Raw genomic sequence first — 18,540 nt, forward strand, 5'->3', positions numbered from 1 at the left:
TTTCGCTTATCGCTTCTTCACCCTTTGCAGTCACAGAGGCTTCATCTGCTCCTAAAGTGCCTTTATCAGACCTGTCGCAGTCACGGTTCGTATGTGTAAGTCTCTGAATGCTGTGCTGTGTTTTTTTGTTCATACATGGTGCTAAAGTTTAGGTTTTTTCAGTGTATTTCTTATTGTAACTATTGAAGCCTTTATTTTTGGGAATAACTAATGTAAAATGATAAGGCTGTGTTTTTTTAATTGATTGCAATATAAAATTAATATATATATCTTTTCAACAGTAGGATGTATGTATAGCTGTGTGTGTATGTATGTATGTATGTATATGTATGTATATATATATATATATATATATATATATATATATATATAAGTTTGGGGTCACTTAACTGTTTTCATGGGAAAGAAGGACATTTCTAGCTGTAACATATTTGCTAAAGGGTTTTCTAATGATCATTAAGTCTTTAAACTTAAACTTGGATCAGCGAACACAGAGTCCTATTGGAACACAGGAGTGATGGGAGTGATAAAGGGCCATTGGAACACAGGAGTGATGGGAGTGATAAAGGGCCATTGGAACACAGGAGTGATGGGAGTGATAAAGGGCCATTGGAACACAGGAGTGATGGGAGTGATAAAGGGCTCACTTTTTGTGAGCGATCTTTTTTCAGATGTGATACACTGAGACAGCAGCTATCATATGCACTGTAATATACAGCTGCACGGCCCCTTTACATTGTCATGGTGTCCCCCTACCTCCCAGGTATTTTCGTGCAGGAGACGTGTTCACCTGGTCACATCTCTACGCATGCGCTATACATACCCCCAGTCTGGCTACATGAATACTGCAGGTGGGGGTCTGTGTGCATGAATGGGACGGGCTCCCATTGATTTCAAGGAAGTGCTTTCCTGCCGTTAGTTGGCTGCTTCAAGCAGAGTGTCAGGAGCAAGAAGTATCAGACCACAGAGGAGGAGGGCAGCTGCTTACTTCGTGTAAGTACTTTTTCTTTACTCTATTTTGGAAGAATGCATTCTAAAGTACTTACAGACTGCTTTAATACACATTCTTCCTCAGTGGGTCTGTCTGGGACAGTAAACCGTCCGTTTAATAGCGCTCACAGACAGGGTTAGACAGACAATTAAAATGACGTACGTGTGGACACTGGAATCGGCACTTTAAAGCCAGTGGCCGATAAATAACATATGTTCTCTTACGCTCTCAGAGCCTGGCCACATATCATTATCATCATCATCATCATCATCCTCATTTTTTTAACTAATTACCCTGGCGGACAGTGCAGAATTTTCTAAACTTTTTTTAAAATTACCCTGCACCAATGTTCCCTCTAATTTTTCTTGGGTGGTGCGCGCAGAAAATTTCTGTTGTGCAAAATTTTTCCCAGAGCCAAAATTTTGTGCGCACGATATGCTTCTCCAGTCCATATAAAGCGAAGTTGGTGGAGCTGAAAAAAAATCACATTGCAAAAAATGAACCGAGATATTTGGATGCCTTAGACTGGGACACTTGGTAGGTATGGTATCAAATGTAATTGGCTGTACTTTTTAAAGAGACACTTAAGTCGTCTACTTTAATGCACCTCAACAATTTTTTTTCTTAACAATCTCACCAAAACTCATCTTTACGCATCTTATCCCTTTCCTACATATTCACCGCCAGCTGGCTCGCACGAGAGTCCCAGGGTGGCTAAAGAGACCTCTAAGCGCTCAGCGGGTGCTTTCTTCGCCGTGATTGGCTGCTTCAGGTAGCCAAAACTGGGGTTAAGTGCGGAGAGCACATGAGCATTTCGTGGCAGTTCTGGTAAGGCTTTTAGGTACGTTTACAAAGATTCTGGTTAAATGACCGCAATCAGATGTCAATAAAACAAGACAGGAATTTTTTTATATCACTGAAAATGTCTCTTTAAAATTCCATAAATACTTTACAGGCGTGTCTTTCTAGCGTGTCTTTGATGTAATTTGTGGTTGTCTCGTAGGGCAGTGCTGCTGCTTTTAGAAGGAAACTCTGCAAATGGTTTTGAACAATAAGAGGAAGACCGTGGGATGCCATTTAACTCTTGAATAGAAAGTCTTCAAAACTCTGGTCGGTTTCTCAAGAGAACAACATCTTAATCCGTAGATCTCCTGCTTCCCGGGGAATCGTACGTAACGTTACTCGGAGCCATTAACAGAGGTTACGCTCATGCAGCGTCTGTACGACTGCATCCATCCAACATGAAGTGGCTTTGCAAGCTTGAGGAATCGGAGAAGTTTTGGGTACGTCCTTGATTTGCTTGTTCTTGTTCTTAATTTGTCTTCTGGGTGTCATTGTGTTTCGTTTTCACATCTTTGATTTCTTACTGTATTCAGTAAGTTTATCTTCCATGTACAATGCTACATAGCCCAGGGACTTTATCCTGGGTTTAGTATACAGAGGTTAGTGCACCCGCCTAACCAATGAGCTGTATGATTGGTGGGAAAACTGCTTTTAGCTTTAAAATGTGGACATATGTTTATGGTGCCATCAGTATCTTTAAATACATTTAAGGGTAAATTCAACTAAAAACTATTTAGGTGTCACCTCGTCTGTTCTGAAGGAGTCCTTTTCCCCACCTCTGGGCCTATTCTTTTGCCTTGACCCCTGGGATCTGCTGCCTAGTTGGCCTAGGTGCTAGATTTCTACTACATCTGGGACTTAAAGGCTCAGTGCTAGGAAATGGAAAGTATTTACATTTAAGATATACGGTACTTCTGCTCTTCAAAGGCCATAACAGAGCAAACGAGTTGTTCTTTTGGTGTCACAACGAATTCCTGAACTTATTATTTAAAGAGCTGACAGATTATATAATAGTGAACAATATACCATGGAAATCATTGTTGTGAACAATGCGTGATGAGCCCTGATGCACGATGATGACATCATTGGGTCCAATGCCCATTGATAAAAACAAATACTTTTAAATGAAAAGTGACTTTACTACTATATTCAACGGCTACTGCAAAGAGATGAAACGGCTACTGCAAAGAGATGAAAATAGTGATATATTTTTTTTTTTGTTCTCTCACTTTCTTCTCAAACAGTAACCTGCGCGTTCAACATAGGATTAAAATATTTTATGGATTGTTTAAATTCTTTATGCCAGCTGCACAACAGGATTATAGCGAGCACAAAGGTTAATAGAGAATCTCCTGTTACACTGCTGTTCTTTACGACTCTATGCATGGGTCAAAACCGGATCTGCCACAAAGATTCCAAAGAAGGGATTAGAGAAAAAAACAATGACATATGTAAATAAATGTGATTCTGCGCCCTTATTACCTGTTCCATGGGGCAAGAGTGAAGCATCTCATGTTAAAGGGATGACTAGTCAGTCCTTGGAAGTGTTTGTTCTCGTATATATAATCATTAATTCACAAGAATGATGGATTAAGTAAAGAGAAATAAGTAATTAATAAGTATAGTGTTTTGTTTTTTTAACTAATGGTGTGAATGACATCTGTAATTTCGTTTGCCTCTTATTAGGTGGTCTGGTCACCTTACCCAATGCTTATCCTACTGATGGCGTCCAACTTGAATGGGGTCAGATAATTTATTTCAGGAGGAAGACCACAGGTGGCATCTAAATAATTATTCTAGAATGTATAAAAATGCTTACACGATGTGGTTTTCCATAACCCCTAACTATAATTATCTTCACGTCTATTACAGTATTTAAAAACATTAAAACATAAAGCAAAAGGATGTTCTCAAGGCCAATTCTGCATAAAGAGAGCAAATGTATTAAAAAGTGGTTGTGATCGTGCAATTAATGTTCTAATTGTGCTACTTTTACCGTTCTGTACCAAAATAGCATTTTGCACATATCCAGAAAAGTGCGAGATGCTCTTGAACCCATTTGTTACACAAATAACACATCGTCGGTTATGACCGGAAAGGTTATGAAGTTCTTAAAATTGTTATACTTTTTGGGTGCAGTTTCCCTTTAAGGAAATAAGTTTAATTACAAATGTTTTTCTAGTGTTTCTGGTAAATGCTGTTACCGTAAATTCAGGAAACCGCGTGGTGATTTGCGTCCCCCCTGAGAGCGCAGCCATTGTAACTAACTATTCTTTTCATCCGAGCAGAGTTCTCTTTTGGGAAATATATGCTATTCGATTATTTCTCGCCTTTTGCAGTTTGCTCCATGCGTTACATTCCTTAAACCTAAAATGATTAAGTAGCACTAGTATAATAGGGTGACCAGATCTCCCGTTCTCCATCCTCTTAATTATTTTAGGACGCCACTTAAAGGTGCTGTTCTACCAATTGTGCTGACTTTAATACTGTCAAATGCCCAGACCCTTCTAAATAATAATTATTTTATAAATAAAAAAGCTTATTCTTAACTTTTGCTGGGAGCAGCTAAATTAGCATGTGACACAAATGCAGACACTGATAGGCTGTTGCCACAGATGCTGAAAAATGCTGCTTTAATGTTTCTGTTATTATTATGTGATTGAATCTTCAGAGGAAATAATAAAAAGACAGATCTCCTAAGGTTTGTTTGCCCATCTTACTAGAGAGTATAATTAAAATGTGAAGCTGAACAGCAAAGTAAAGCATTTTAAATTGTTGTGGATCCCCGCTCCATGTCTATGCTCCTTATTTTATAAGCACAGTTTGTTGCTGTTTAAATATACACTGTTGGGGCTTTTCATGGCTGCAGGACCGTGTGATACTCATGCCAAACATTCTGGGCTCCTGAAAAGAGGGACATCGAGAGAAGGGCGGCCATCATTTGTCGGGGAAGGAGAAGATATTTCCGATACAACATAAAGCCATCAAAAGGGGGCTACACGGAATAGAGTTCACATAATGGGAAAATGGAAAGGATCAGGTCATGGTGTAAATGTTCCATAAATCCTTGTTAACGAAGACACTGTATATTCAACTGCAAATAAAAAATACACAATAAAAGGTTCTGGTAGCTGTCCAGAATATTCAAATGGCAACTTCCCCTGGGAAGATTTGGGGAGAAAAAGGATGCAGAGGGATTTTGGTCCCTATAATAATATTTATCGCTGCTTATATTTTGACCTTTTTGTGTTTTATATTTTCTGATAATTTTTTTTTGTCAGAGAAATATTTAAATAAGGTTTGCTTTTATAATGTATGTATTTTCTTTTGGCAGGATGTGAATCAAACTTGGCACACGGATAATCCGGATTTCTCTCGGTGTTTTCACAACTCTGTGCTCTTCTGGATACCTTGTATTTATCTTTTTGCATGTTTGCCGTTCTATGTTCTCTACCTCCGCCACCATGAACAAGGTTACATTCGCATGTCACGGCTCAATAAAGCAAAAACAGTAAGTGTTCTGGTGAATACTAGTTCACTCTTTAGAGATTTTGATCTTAACTGTATTTCATGATGTTGGTTAATAGTTTAAAAGTTGCTTACTCCCAAAAATATAATCAAAATAAAAAAAAAAACAATTTAAAACGAACATAAAAGGGCAAAAGTTAACTGAGGGACATTAAGCTACTTCTTTTAGACAAAACATTAACTAACTGTTGCGACATGATAACCAACAAAATGTTAGCAAATACTAAATTATGACTTTTTTAAAAAAAAATGTTTTATTGTAAAAAAAAAAAAAAAAACAACAACAAAAAAAAAACATAGACTTTGATTTCAGAACCACTCATCTAGTCTGCCCATTTTTCCTGATGCAAGAACTGAAAAAACCCTAATTACCGTATTGGCTCGATTATAGGCCGCAGCCGATTATAGGCCGCACGCTAAAAGTTAGGTGCTTTTTTAGGTGCTGGGGCGATGTGAGCGATATGAATCCACTATGGATAACCTTAATTAACATGTGGGATCGTGTGTTTTTAAATACGACACACCCTTTAATTTCTGTAAACGCAGATGCTTAACCGGAAGCTGCAAAGTCAAATTCCAGGAATTAATTTTTTTTTCTCCCTTTGTTCACTGGGATATTCTATAAAAGCTTTTCCTGTGCTTGTGTTTTCCCAAATGGACCCTGCTTTACACACCTCTTCCTCTTCGTTTTTTTTTTTTTACGAAACACATATATTTTGACACGCATCTAGAAAATACCATATCATGTGTGCAAATCAGGAGTCAAACGATCGCTTCACCATGATGCTGGACAGGGCAAAGAAGTACCTTTTATTTTTCCATACCCCTTACCCTTTAAGTCAGACGCTTATGTGTAGAGCTTAAAGTTACCTGTCTCTGTTTCCTTAACGGGAAAACCCTGGCAGAGGGGACGTTTCACTAAGACAGACAGATGTCCAACATCCGCGCCTATCATAGGGAGAAAAGGAGATATTATGTGCATCAGGAGCTCCCTCTTGCCCTATCTACCAGACACCAGGGATCCGGGGGAGCTGCTGACTCCTGCATTACTTTGTATGGTTTGTCGATTGAATATATCACATGCTTGTTATTGCAGTGTCTGTCTGCTTTGCTGGTGTTAATTTGCTACGTGGAGCTTTTCTACACCATTTGGAATGTGACTCACAACATCCCGGAACCCCCGGTTCTCCTCATCAGTCCACTGATACTTGGATCTGCTATGGTAATCCTATAGGTTTCTGCATATTGTTTAGTTAACATTTTAATGCATGCTGTCTTTATGTACCTTGTAGGTGTCACTCCAGACTGAAAGGTCTCTCTAGTACCAGTTGTACATTAAGAGACCCGGATCTCGTAGATAATTCGATATATACCAAGATGATGTGGGGTGGAACCTGAGCCAGAACCAAATCACCTAAAACCGCTCCTGCTTTGGGTTCTTGCATACTTTGAGATACAACTCAGTGAGGAGCCCCTGGGTCCTGTTTCGGCCCCTGTTGTCGCTGCGGACTCGCTCACCACTAACACAGACTTTCCAAATCTAAATAAACAGTAACCAGAGGAGAGGAGTCCTGATTTCACTCACATTTAAAACCAAGGTGTAATATGGACCCAAACTTGTAGGAACCATTTAGAAACATATTATATTTTGTGCATGTGTGTTATATACAACCACACTTTAACTTTTCCAAAACAGTGACCAAGTGCGAAGAGCATACGTGACATTTTATGGCATGTTCCTAGAATATGCCACTGGATTGCCCTGCCTTCCACCCAGTGAATAATTGAGCGATATAATAATATATAATTATTCATTTAATCGGATAAGCGTCAGTTAATTGAGGTTAGCTCTGCCCTTGCCAGTTCAGCTGCCTATACATATTGCCTAACTTATCTGGGTAGTTATTAGTGTATTTCTTTTTACATTACCCAGCCCTTTCCCAAAATAGAGAGGACACTGTGATACATTTTATGGTCAATAATAAAAATTATCATCATTTATTTTGTGATTCCACATATATATATTTCTTTTATGTGATGTCCCACAGCTTGTTACCACTTGTCTGATCCAATACGAAAGAATGAAAGGTGTCCGCTCGTCTGCCCTCCTGCTGTTTTTCTGGATATTGACATTATTGTGTGCCGTCATACAGTTAAGAAATAAAATCTCCACGGCCCTTTCAGAGGTAAGTGGAAATGTTCAATATTCCTAACGCAAGGATTATTTTTCTCGGTACACAAGCCATTGAAATTGGCTTCTGCAAACTCCACTAGTTAGCAGATTAAAAGTATTAACCACCCTTCAAGCATATCATACAAATCATGTTAAAGGGTACCGCTAGAGCTAGGTGAAAATGGCTGTTCTTCTCCATGATGATTCTAACTTTTTTAATTTTATTTTTTTTGTAGGCTGCGGGGATTGACAGAGTACGCTTAACCCTTTTTGTGCTGTATTTTATATTGGTGTTGGTCCAATGCATACTTTGCATTTTCAATGATAAGCCTCCATTTTTCTCCAATATTAAGAAAGAGCAGGTATGTTCCGAATGTAACACTAAATCCTGGCCATTTTGTGCCCCTCGAGACCTGGAAATATCCTACCTAGTAGTTAGCAATTGGAGCTGACATAACTGCCTCTAAACCTCGATATCCGAGAATGTTCTTTATAGTTTGTCTTGGCGGTATGGAGACTTAATGTATGGATGTGATTAAATTAATTCATCTAATTCATCTAATTTTATCTGATCTGCTGCAATTTACGCCTCTACTGAGCTGCTTACCCTAGAGGTAGAAACATATAGTTAATCCAACAAATGTTTCCTGAATTAAGTAGCTCTCAGCTTTTTCCCAACTCTACCCTGTTTCTGTTTTCAAGACCAATTTTAAAGACCAACCCATAGGTCATGTGATCTCATAGTCTGTATTTGCCTGAATTTGTTCTAAAGGTCACCACAGGCAGTCCAGATATATAATAATAGAGGAATATCCTTTCTTTCTCTTCTAGAATCCGTGCCCCGTGTTAAATGCCTCTTTCCTGTCTCAAGTTACGTTCAGCTGGTTCACAGAGTAGGTGATATTTGTTTAATACAATTTTTTAACAATTACATAAATGCTTTGGATATATCATTGTGGATCTCAAAACTGTAAGCATCAATCAGAATAACTTTAAAAATAAAAAGTGGAAAAAAGTGATTTTTCAGATGGTTTTTGTCCTTGAATACGATCTCATTTAAGTAATTTTAGCACATGACTAAACTGTTAAAAATATACAGCACTATATGACGTTTCGGTAATGAGTAATTGTTTTTATTTAACCTCGTGTACCTGCATGCCGTCTCTGCCATGAGCATGGATGCTGGCCAAACTAGCCACAGCCCCATTGTCTTCAAAGCAGAGGCTTTGCATCTCTGCATAGTGGTTCACATGGGGACAGCACATAAAAAAGTTACATAACATAAACAAATGACCTTGACTGTTCTTCAAAAAAGTTTTTGTTTTGTTTTTTTTTAAGGATATTATGCTTATTCATTTTTTTTTTTTATTTTTTTTTTTTTTTATAGAATAATGTTTAGAGGTTACAAGCAGCCGCTAAAAGGTGAAGACATCTGGTCTCTGAGGAAGTGCGACACAGCTGAAGAAATTCTGGATACTTTTTCAAAGGCTATACAGAGCGAATGGCACAAAGCAAAACCGTAAGTTTAGTTTTTTTTTTTTTTATTTTGTATTCAAAATATTACCATTTTTATTCTTTATCAATGTAGTGCTCTCCGTGGTCCCACATTCCTGGTTTATATTCTAGGAAAGGAGGCTTCGTTTCTTGTGCTCTTGTGGAGGGAACGTAAGGTCTCCTCTGGCACAAACCATCCCTAGTGGTTTTGCGCATGACCTGACAGCTCAGAATACATCTTCATATGTAGGCAGTGCTGGTGTAGACCTAATGCCTTCTGGGATTACTTGTTGCCCTCCATGTAGCCCTAGCTGTAAGCAGCCTCTGAAGCCGCCTAACAAGTAACCAGGCCCTGAGAACCTCTGGAGATAGCATTGGGCTAGCTGTTGCAAGATATGCAAGGCTTGAGTTGGTTCTCTGGCCTGGTGCTGGGATTTACTGTTTTATTTGGTTATCGGACACAATTATGTTTTAGACTAGTTTAACTAGATACATACTCGTTTTAGAAATGTCATTGAGAATGGGATGGGTTTTCCTTTTAATTGTACATCCGTTCTGGAAATGGAAATTAATTTTATAAACCAAAGGGTGGGAGCTTTTTAGAGGCAGGTATCCAACTTTAACGACCGTATCAAAATTAAATGTTTTATTCAATATATTGGCAGGTTGGAGGTGATGACGTCATTCCCTTCTTCATTACCTCTGGACCATCATGATCGCATATCTCAAGCGGAAAACGAGGTTCTCCTAAAGAGTCCAAGCATGCAGATGACCCCAAGCTCGCTATTAAAGATAATCTTTAAAACCTTTGGGCTGAGCTATCTGCTGAGCACACTGCTCATGGCTTTGTTCATAGCCTTCATGTTCATAAGTCCTCAGCTCATGAGGTATGAATAATGCTCTTAGCCTGTTTCTATTGCTTTGAATCTGGGGCCGCTTCCACATCCTCTCGTGGATGAGAAATAAGCAGGATTGTAGATTGAGCTATAACATTATTCCGCATGTACGTTTACCTCAGGATGTTTCTTAAAAATGTCAAACGATGGTAGAGAGATCAGAGGATCAAAGTGTAGGTAGGGGTGGAGGGTGGATGGTAGAGAGTAGCGGCATCCGTACTCTGCTACATCATACAAGAATTCCAGATAGACCCTCTAGTATTTCTGCAATGTGGTTAAAACACATATTCCCGTCACTCATATTTCACTTATACCCAATGGCAATATATATTTAGAAAAAAGAAAGCATGGATTTTTTTACAGATTTTATTTAAAAAGTGTTATTCGTAAATTTCCATTCATATTAATAGTTATAAATACCATGTATAATATTTCCAGTGTTTCCTTATTACACTCATAGTGGATGTGTATTATACATTTACAATATATGGAAGATACAGAACAAATTATTATTACTTTTAACAGCTTGCTGCTGGATCGATTGAAGAATCCCTCAGCCCCGGCTTGGCAAGGGTTTTTGGTTGCCGTCTTTCTCCTGGTTTGCCCTTGTTGCCAATCCCTTTTTCTTCATCAACATGACTATTTTTGCTATACCGTTGGCATGAGACTCCGGTCGGCCATCGTGGGCAGCGTGTATAAAAAGGTAAAGTATAAACATTCTGGGACGGACTGCACAGGTTTCTATTCCCTTCTTTAAAACACAACGTATTGTATGCATTTACACTGGCCTTTACTATCCTTAATATATATAAATCAGGGGAGGGCTGGCAGCTTCAGGCTAGGGGGGTCAGTAAAGCCAACAAACATACTTACTTGTACTAACATTCTAACACACACACACACACACACACTCACTAACACTCTTACATAGTGTGGAGCCTGTCTTTTGAGCACAATCAGGGAAAAATTGTGTTTTGGTTTCTTTTGGGGAATACAATGTGATTAAAGTACACACACTGGTGGAAATATTTTAGGGCATGTCCGTTATCACTCATGACTTGGTACATGTTGGTTGAATTAATGGTTGAATTCTCCTCAGAAAAAGTTTTTTCCTTTATTTAGATTATGCGCATAATCGAGACAAGGCACACAACACACAAAAGTCGAAGCGTTGTCTAATTACGTATTTGGATTACATGGTTTATATAACTTCTTATACTTCTTATCTGCTTCTAATAGCATGCATCATTCTGATTGGTTACTTTTTAAGCAGGTTACGCCTCTTAGTAGATATGTTGGCGCAACTCGTGATACATCATAGACTAGACATTTCTACTGTCTTTGTCAGCAATAATATTTATGATAACATAAGCATTTTTCTAACAGTACATGTCTCCTTGCAGGCTTTAGTGATTTCCAGCGCGGGAAGGAAGAACTGTTCTGCTGGTGAAATTGTTAACCTGATTTCTTCAGACATACAGAAGCTTATGGACCTGGCCACTTGTTTAAATTATTTGTGGTCTGCTCCGCTCACAGTCATCGTGGCAATGTACTTTCTGTGGCAGGTAATGACAATACAGATCTTTTATATAGATATTTATTAATTTGTTGTGTTGCTTGCGAAGGCTCCATGAAATCAGTTAAGGTACAGAAAAATTGACAAACACTGAACTGTTGTACCCCATATAGCGCTGACCCGCAAGTAAATATAATAAGACCATATCGATCACAAATATTTCTCCGAAAATATACTAACCTCGTAAAATAAATGCTGTGGTGCCTACAACTACAAACAACTAGAACACTGACAATTATTGTGTACGAGAATGTTTCAACCAATACTGTTCCCTTTGATAGTGTTTGCATTTTCCTCCCCTCTAATTAATGCCTTCTCTTTAATGGAGATAGTTTAATTGAGATTTATTGCAATGAGCTGAGGACAAATGTGTGAATAATGTTCTTTAACTTAATATGAGGTTATGTAAAGGCTTGGCAGATTCTGAAGGTATGTTTAAGTGGTTACTCGTGAAAGAACAAAGCTCTTTTGTTCCTAACGCATCTGAAAAATCTTCTGTTCCAATGGTCATTGGCTTACCATTGATTTAACGTTGTCCCCGTGTTAGACCTGATCTCAAGTCACATCATTGCTGAACTAGGCTTATATTATATCGCTGTTTTTTGGTTAGTTTAAAAAGTTATAACAATAAAACCTTTCCCAATGAGCTGATCCTGAGACTCTAGAAATATAAACCCTTTAATAAGCCATTGTGAAATTTCTGTGTAGTGATTTGCCAAATGTGTTCATCAAATGGCTCTAGTTCTTGTCCTCATAGAAACCGCGACATACCATTCTTTGGACTTAATTAGGTACCTGCATTCAAGCAGGGTGTAAACCATAAGATAATGGTACTAAAATTACCAATTGGGAGTCTTTTATAAATGGTGTAGAATATGAAGGCATCGGTTCTAGACTGTGAGACCCTGAGAATCCGACCCTTCACCCCGAGATTGGAGCAAAACCCCTGAGAGTCCCCAGGCATGATTATTATGGACGTACTCAATAAAATGTACAGATTAGTGATAATAATGTGATGTAAAACAGTAGAATTATCCTTTATTGGGTTTTATACGTTGAATTTAGTAGTTTATATATGGTATGGTCAGTTTTAAAAGGAATCTCTATCAGATCTTTGGCCAATAACTTTTATATAATCTGCTTCTTTATGAAAACAGACTTCATCCACATCGTTTCCGTTTTAAAACACATTTTTGTGGGGACTACCTGTACAGATCCATTCATGCTAATGTACTATTTTATTTAATTTCTCCTTAATGCTTTGGATAAAACTCAGAAGGACTTTTTTGAAAACAGACAACCTTGAGGTCGAAATCTAGGTGTTTTGAATCTTTACAGATTCCGTAAACATTGAAATCCCCAGATACCGGTTATCTTGGAACATGATAAACAAGTCAGACAGCATTCCTAGGTTTTTTTTTTTTTTTAATTATTTAAAAGAAAACTGTTTGAAATAGTATGAAATGGAGAAAACCCATAAACTCCTATATTTTATGTATGGAAGATCAAATTTATTTTAATCCCCACTCATTTCTCATATACATCCAGGTGATCGAAATCTGATGCCTTGCCAGAATATGATGCCAGGGGGCAATATGCCAGTATAAATGCACTGTTAAAAAAACTAATTAAAATAGAGATCCAGCCCAGCATAAAAATGAATAATTAAAAGGGCTTGGGTTAGTTTACAAAAAAATTATTTAATTACTGTCCTCACCCTTTGAGCCTATAATGTAAGATTAACCTAACAGCAACACACAAATATTAAGGTGCCAGTTAGCCACCGTAGGAGGCAGATGGGCATTGTTACATATGTATTAAAATGGATGGCAGCTCCACTCATCTTTACAGTCAGACCCCTGATGACGGTCTCTACGAGATGTAGGGTTTGCGCCTACGATAGCCTCCTCTCCCCTTCAGTTGATCCTCCGGGTAATCAGGTTAAACAAACAGGTTAAACGGGTGTAGATGTGTGGAGGTCTATAGGACTGGTAGAGACAATAGCATTGAAGCTTGTCAAAATGTATATTTAGGTATATTTCAGGCCATCTGGCAAACCAGGCACGTGCCCAGTGGCCGAATGCAAAACATACCTTTGCTGCCACTCGAGCAGCAGATCTGGCTGGTCCTTCATTTGCAATTTAGCAGCCGCTGGCCTTAAAGTGCCAGGCCGCTTTTCCTCCCCAAGGCTAGCCCTGTGTATTTTTATTTTTGTATTTTTTTTTAATAATGTTGTTAGAGGTGCAGGGTGGCACTGAGGGCATTTTTGTTTTTAGCGTTCCTTGACCATCGCTCCCCTCACCAGTCTGCATTGGGCTCGATGAATAACCATTACTCTAACAGAGGAACAGAAATGGGATTCATGCAATGTCCGCTGTAAAATGTGAAGTGGGTATCCATAAACCCGGGAGTGCTGTCATACAGTCCTCAAGGACCATGGGTACTGCTATATATATATATATATATATATATATATATATATATATATATATATATATGTAAAAGATCTTAGACCAAAAGCATACTAATCTTCTCAGTTTGTCCTAGTGGTGCTGCCCATTTGGGAGCATCTCAATTTCTGATAACCTGTGCCGTGCGGAGGAAAAATGTCCTTAAATATACCAGACTGAACCCGTTGATAAAAGCACTTTACATCCCATAACCAACCTACCTAATTTAAAGCATAAAGTATATTGTGAAATCCGCTATCGGCATTAGTAGTTAGGGCACTAGGTCTTATCTAAATGTTCTAATGAGTGTTGGCCACCAGTTATGAGACTGTTTCCCAGATTAATGAAATGTGAGATGTCATTAAGTAGGGCTTATGGAAATGCCTATCACAATATGTATGGGTAATGCCTAAATCAGGGACTGTGGGTGTGTTGTCCGTGGCGACTGGTTTGCGAGCCGCTGAACTATTAGAGGTGAGTACAGTATCTAGAAGTTTGGCTTCCGCTTTGACGGATAGAGATGTATTGAGAGAAAAAACCTGTGTGGTTACAGACATAGTACCTTTAATTAATTTGCTTGTCATTTTAGGGAAAAGGTATATTTTTTATTTTTGCCAAAATGTAAAATTAAAAAGAAAAAAAACCTAGTTTATTTGTTTCTCTCTTTCCAGACGTTGGGTGTTGCAGTGTTTGCGGGTGTTGCAGTGTTTATTTTGAACCTTCCATTCATGACTGCGTTTGGTGTGATGGTAAAGAAAATGCAGGTAAACAAGTTTAACAATATATCCGAGGTTTTCACTATCCAAGTAGAATTGGTATATCTTCAAATATCTCCATTCATATATTAAAAATATATAAAAACATAATAATAAACTCTCTGTTAGAGTTCAGGTGATAAAACATATTCTGTGCTTTTGACTTTTTGCATTGTTTAGAGCTGGAGGTCATGCTTTCCATTTTTTGGACCTCTAGCCCCCATAAGACCCGGGTCACTCTAATACCACCCTAGGTGGGCTTAATCAAAGTAGTAAGGCCCAACGCTGCATGAAATATTTTCCATCCTTATCATGAATGTAGGAATGCAACCCAGAGCTTCAAACTCCTACTGTAGCACATTATTTTGGGTAAAATGTCATTGTTTCCTTAAATTGCAGGTGAGTGTGACATGGGCCACATGCGGCTGCATGAGACTAGTGCCCGCTACGGCTTGGATATTTCACCCCGCAGACCATCTTGCCTACCGCTGCCGCTCCCTGGAGTGAGAGCTATTCATTAAAGTAAAGTCTGTTTTTTTGTATTCTAAAGGAGGAACAAATGAAACAAAAGGACAGTCGAATAAAGCTAATTTCAGAGATCCTACAGGGCATTAAGGTCCTTAAACTGTACGCGTGGGAGAACGCATTCATGAGGAAAGTGAATGATTTCCGGCTGAAGGAGATGAAGGCTGTGAAGATTGGCGCTCTGATGTTTTCTGGAGCACTTGCTTTATTTGTGGCCTCTCCTATCTGGGTAATTTTGAGTAGAATGTGTAGTAACACGACGCAATATAGAACTGATTTTACTTTTATAGATATATAGATTATAGAATGAAAAATTTATCTTAAATGTAGGGATATAGAAATGTTGATTTTATATTATTGAGTTCAAGTATTAGAAAAGAAGATATTTTGTGAGGCCACAATCCTCGATATATTTATTATTTGGAAGTAACACCCGAACTGGAACTTTTAATTACATGGTCTTAAAGGAGGATTTTTGTCTCAAATCTGTTGTGTAATAGATCTAATGGTTTAAAATAAACAGAATCTCAAAATCTTTAAATGTTTTACATTGAAACTAGCTCTCCCTATCCTTTGACCCAAACTACACAAAAATGAAAAGCCAGTATTTAATACGGTTTCTTTTGTCCATATTTGCCTAAAAAGGTTTCCTTAACCATGTTTGGAGTATTCCTGTCAGTTGACGATCATAATGTTCTTGATGCACAGAAAGCCTTTGTCTCCATTATGTTACTTAACATATTAAGGATTCCCCTGCGTATGTTTCCACAAGCCATCACCTTATTAGTACAGGTAATTAAACTTATTTCTGTGTGTATATATGTATGTATGTAATGTGTGCGTGTGTGTGTATATACTGTGTGTGTGTAACTGCGCTCCACACTTATACAAGCTGGTTGGACATCCCATTCCAAAACTATGGGCATAAAACCCATTTGCAGCTGTAACAGCCTCCACTCTTCTGGGAAGGCTTTTGATCAGTGTGTCTGTGGGAAGTTGTGGTCATTCAACCAAAGGAACATTTTTTAGGTCAGGCACTGATGTCTAACGAGAAGGCCCGGATCACAATCGGCGTTCCAAAGGTGCGCTATCCTGAAGGTGTTTAATAGTATTATGATAAGCGACATGTCTTTATGGACCTTACTTTGTGAACAGAGGCACAATCATGGCGGAACAGGAAAGAACCTTCCCCAAACAGTGTTGGAAGCATGCACTTTTCTAGAATGTCTTTGTATGCTGTAGGTGCCCACATTCTGAAGAACATTCTTAGTCCATTATCCCCTTGTTGTAGACACTATGCATTCCTATAGCTTGTGTGCAGCTGCGCAGTCATGAAAAGCCATTTCTGGACGGTCCCAACGCACAGTGCTTGTGCTGATGTTACTTTCAGAGGCAGTTTGGATGTCTATAGCGAGTGATGCTAGAGGGAGAGGCGATTTGTATGTGTTACGCTCCTGGAGGCTTCGCTCTGTGAGTGTGAGTGGTTTACCACTTCATGGCTGTTTCATGGCTGTTTCTCCTAAATGCCAAATATGACTGCATTTAATTCCCGTAACAGTGTTTTCTTGTCATATTTATTAAAGTCTTCAGTTTCCTTGACTCGACTGGCCAAATATTTCTCAGAAGAAGAACTGGAACCAGGAAATGTGGATATTATCGATTCTCTGAGCAGTATGTAGTCTATATATTTTCTGTGTTTATCTAAGTTTCTCTTCTATAAACCTATTAACTGTCAAATGTGATACTAGAATGGAAGAAACTAGGAAGCCCTCATACATTATGAGTGTTATTTTTTGTTTTTATGTTAAGTTATTTAGTGTACTTAGCTTGTAAGGAGGACTGCGACCACAAGAAACAAGCTGTCAAGCTCTTCTTCTTACATGGGTTGCTGGTTAGATGTAGATGTAGGTACTTTTGCGAATTGTTATCTATATCGGATCATAAATATACGGTAATACTCAGGTACTTTGTAAAAGCGAAGAATGAGCTATAGTTTGAATGCTATAGTTACTTGTTACTTGTTCCCGGGGGGAGGGTGACAAGTCATATGTGGCAACTTTTATTTTGCTTCTTTAAAGACACCGAAACTTAAGAGGAACAAATATTAATCTTGCATTTTAATACATTGTAGGATATTATCCAATTAGAAACTATAACAAGTGGATAAAATACACACAATTTAGGTGCTACAGTGAACGAGATGAGTCTGCTTTGTGAAAAAGCAGTGTGGACCAGTGTGATAAAAGGTCTTTCTTAGCACTAGAGATGAGCTGGAGCAAGATGATATGTACTAAGTTATCACTGCAAATAAAACTCAGTATTGTGCTTGTTGGATGAAAGGCAGTAGCCAGATTATTCACTCAATATCGGTCTGTTTTTATAATACATTTAGTGATGATGTTCTTTTATTCCCTGTTAAGAAAGCGATATCACCATAGAAGATGGCACATTCACGTGGGCCTCTTCAGAGCCTCCATCACTTAGGAGGTTAGTACGGGTGTCTTTCTATGGTATAAGCAATACAAAGTACGTGTCTGGCATTTTGTTGGCATTGACATCATGTTCTATACCTGCAGCATCAACATAACCATTCCAAAGGGCTCGCTTGTTGCTGTTGTTGGCCAAGTTGGATGTGGGAAAACATCGTTATTGTCCGCGTTACTTGGGGAGATGGAGAAAGTTGAAGGACGAGTTGCTATGAAGGTAACATGATTGCAAGTAGTTTTTTGCGAAAACAACAGTGTTGAGTAGAGTTATGAACTTGGGTATTCAATAAACCAAAGTGAATGTATGGTAGCATACTGTCCGGTTATTCTTTTTGCAGGGAAGCCCTAATTCGCAGGCACTGTCCTTCTGTTCCACCATTAAGGGACTGTGGGGATTATGGGCTGGTTGGGGAGGTCATTGGAGCTCCATTGACTTGCCCAGCAAGCTTTGACATGCTTTTGCAGCACAGACTTTAATTACAGCACCCATGTGGCCACCTCGCAAAACATTGAAGCTGTGGGCTGTGAGGTTGCCTGACGTGTGAGGTTGGTGGGTGGTCTCACCATTACCCTACCTCAATGCATCCCAGACCTCTAACTCTGCCACCCAACATAGGTGGATGCCTGAAATGTAGTGGGGGTATGTACTAGCATCAGGCAGCTTACATATAGTTGGCCCTGCTATGCCCATTGATTTCAATCGGAGCTCAGATCAGAAAAAAGGGCTGGGGTGCTACTTTAAGTCTAGTAACGAAGGAGCCACTCGCGCTCATATGGTGAAAACCAGAACGTTTGCACAGTTAAGGGTACATGAAGATTTAAG

General features: G+C 38.7%; 1 protein-coding gene across 2 annotated transcripts in view; it reads left to right on the forward strand.

Annotated features, from left to right (window-relative positions):
• The first annotated feature begins 958 nt into the window (after positions 1–958).
• LOC128502469 (multidrug resistance-associated protein 1-like) overlaps positions 959–18,540 on the forward strand; it is a 28,279-nt gene continuing 10,697 nt past the window's right edge. For both annotated transcript variants that reach the window (XM_053472314.1, XM_053472313.1), the window contains exons 1-17: positions 959–993; positions 1,995–2,274; positions 5,169–5,345; positions 6,459–6,584; positions 7,411–7,548; positions 7,772–7,897; positions 8,367–8,428; positions 8,923–9,054; positions 9,695–9,916; positions 10,451–10,628; positions 11,329–11,490; positions 14,623–14,715; positions 15,257–15,460; positions 15,877–16,023; positions 16,815–16,902; positions 17,652–17,718; positions 17,808–17,934. In XM_053472314.1, coding sequence (XP_053328289.1) covers positions 2,233–2,274; positions 5,169–5,345; positions 6,459–6,584; positions 7,411–7,548; positions 7,772–7,897; positions 8,367–8,428; positions 8,923–9,054; positions 9,695–9,916; positions 10,451–10,628; positions 11,329–11,490; positions 14,623–14,715; positions 15,257–15,460; positions 15,877–16,023; positions 16,815–16,902; positions 17,652–17,718; positions 17,808–17,934 — 2,091 coding nt within the window. In that variant the 5' untranslated portion in view covers positions 959–993; positions 1,995–2,232. The remainder of the gene's footprint in view (positions 994–1,994; positions 2,275–5,168; positions 5,346–6,458; positions 6,585–7,410; positions 7,549–7,771; positions 7,898–8,366; positions 8,429–8,922; positions 9,055–9,694; positions 9,917–10,450; positions 10,629–11,328; positions 11,491–14,622; positions 14,716–15,256; positions 15,461–15,876; positions 16,024–16,814; positions 16,903–17,651; positions 17,719–17,807; positions 17,935–18,540) is intronic.

Source organism: Spea bombifrons, chromosome 7 (assembly GCF_027358695.1).
Source record: "Spea bombifrons isolate aSpeBom1 chromosome 7, aSpeBom1.2.pri, whole genome shotgun sequence".
Lineage (NCBI taxonomy): Eukaryota > Metazoa > Chordata > Amphibia > Anura > Pelobatidae > Spea > Spea bombifrons.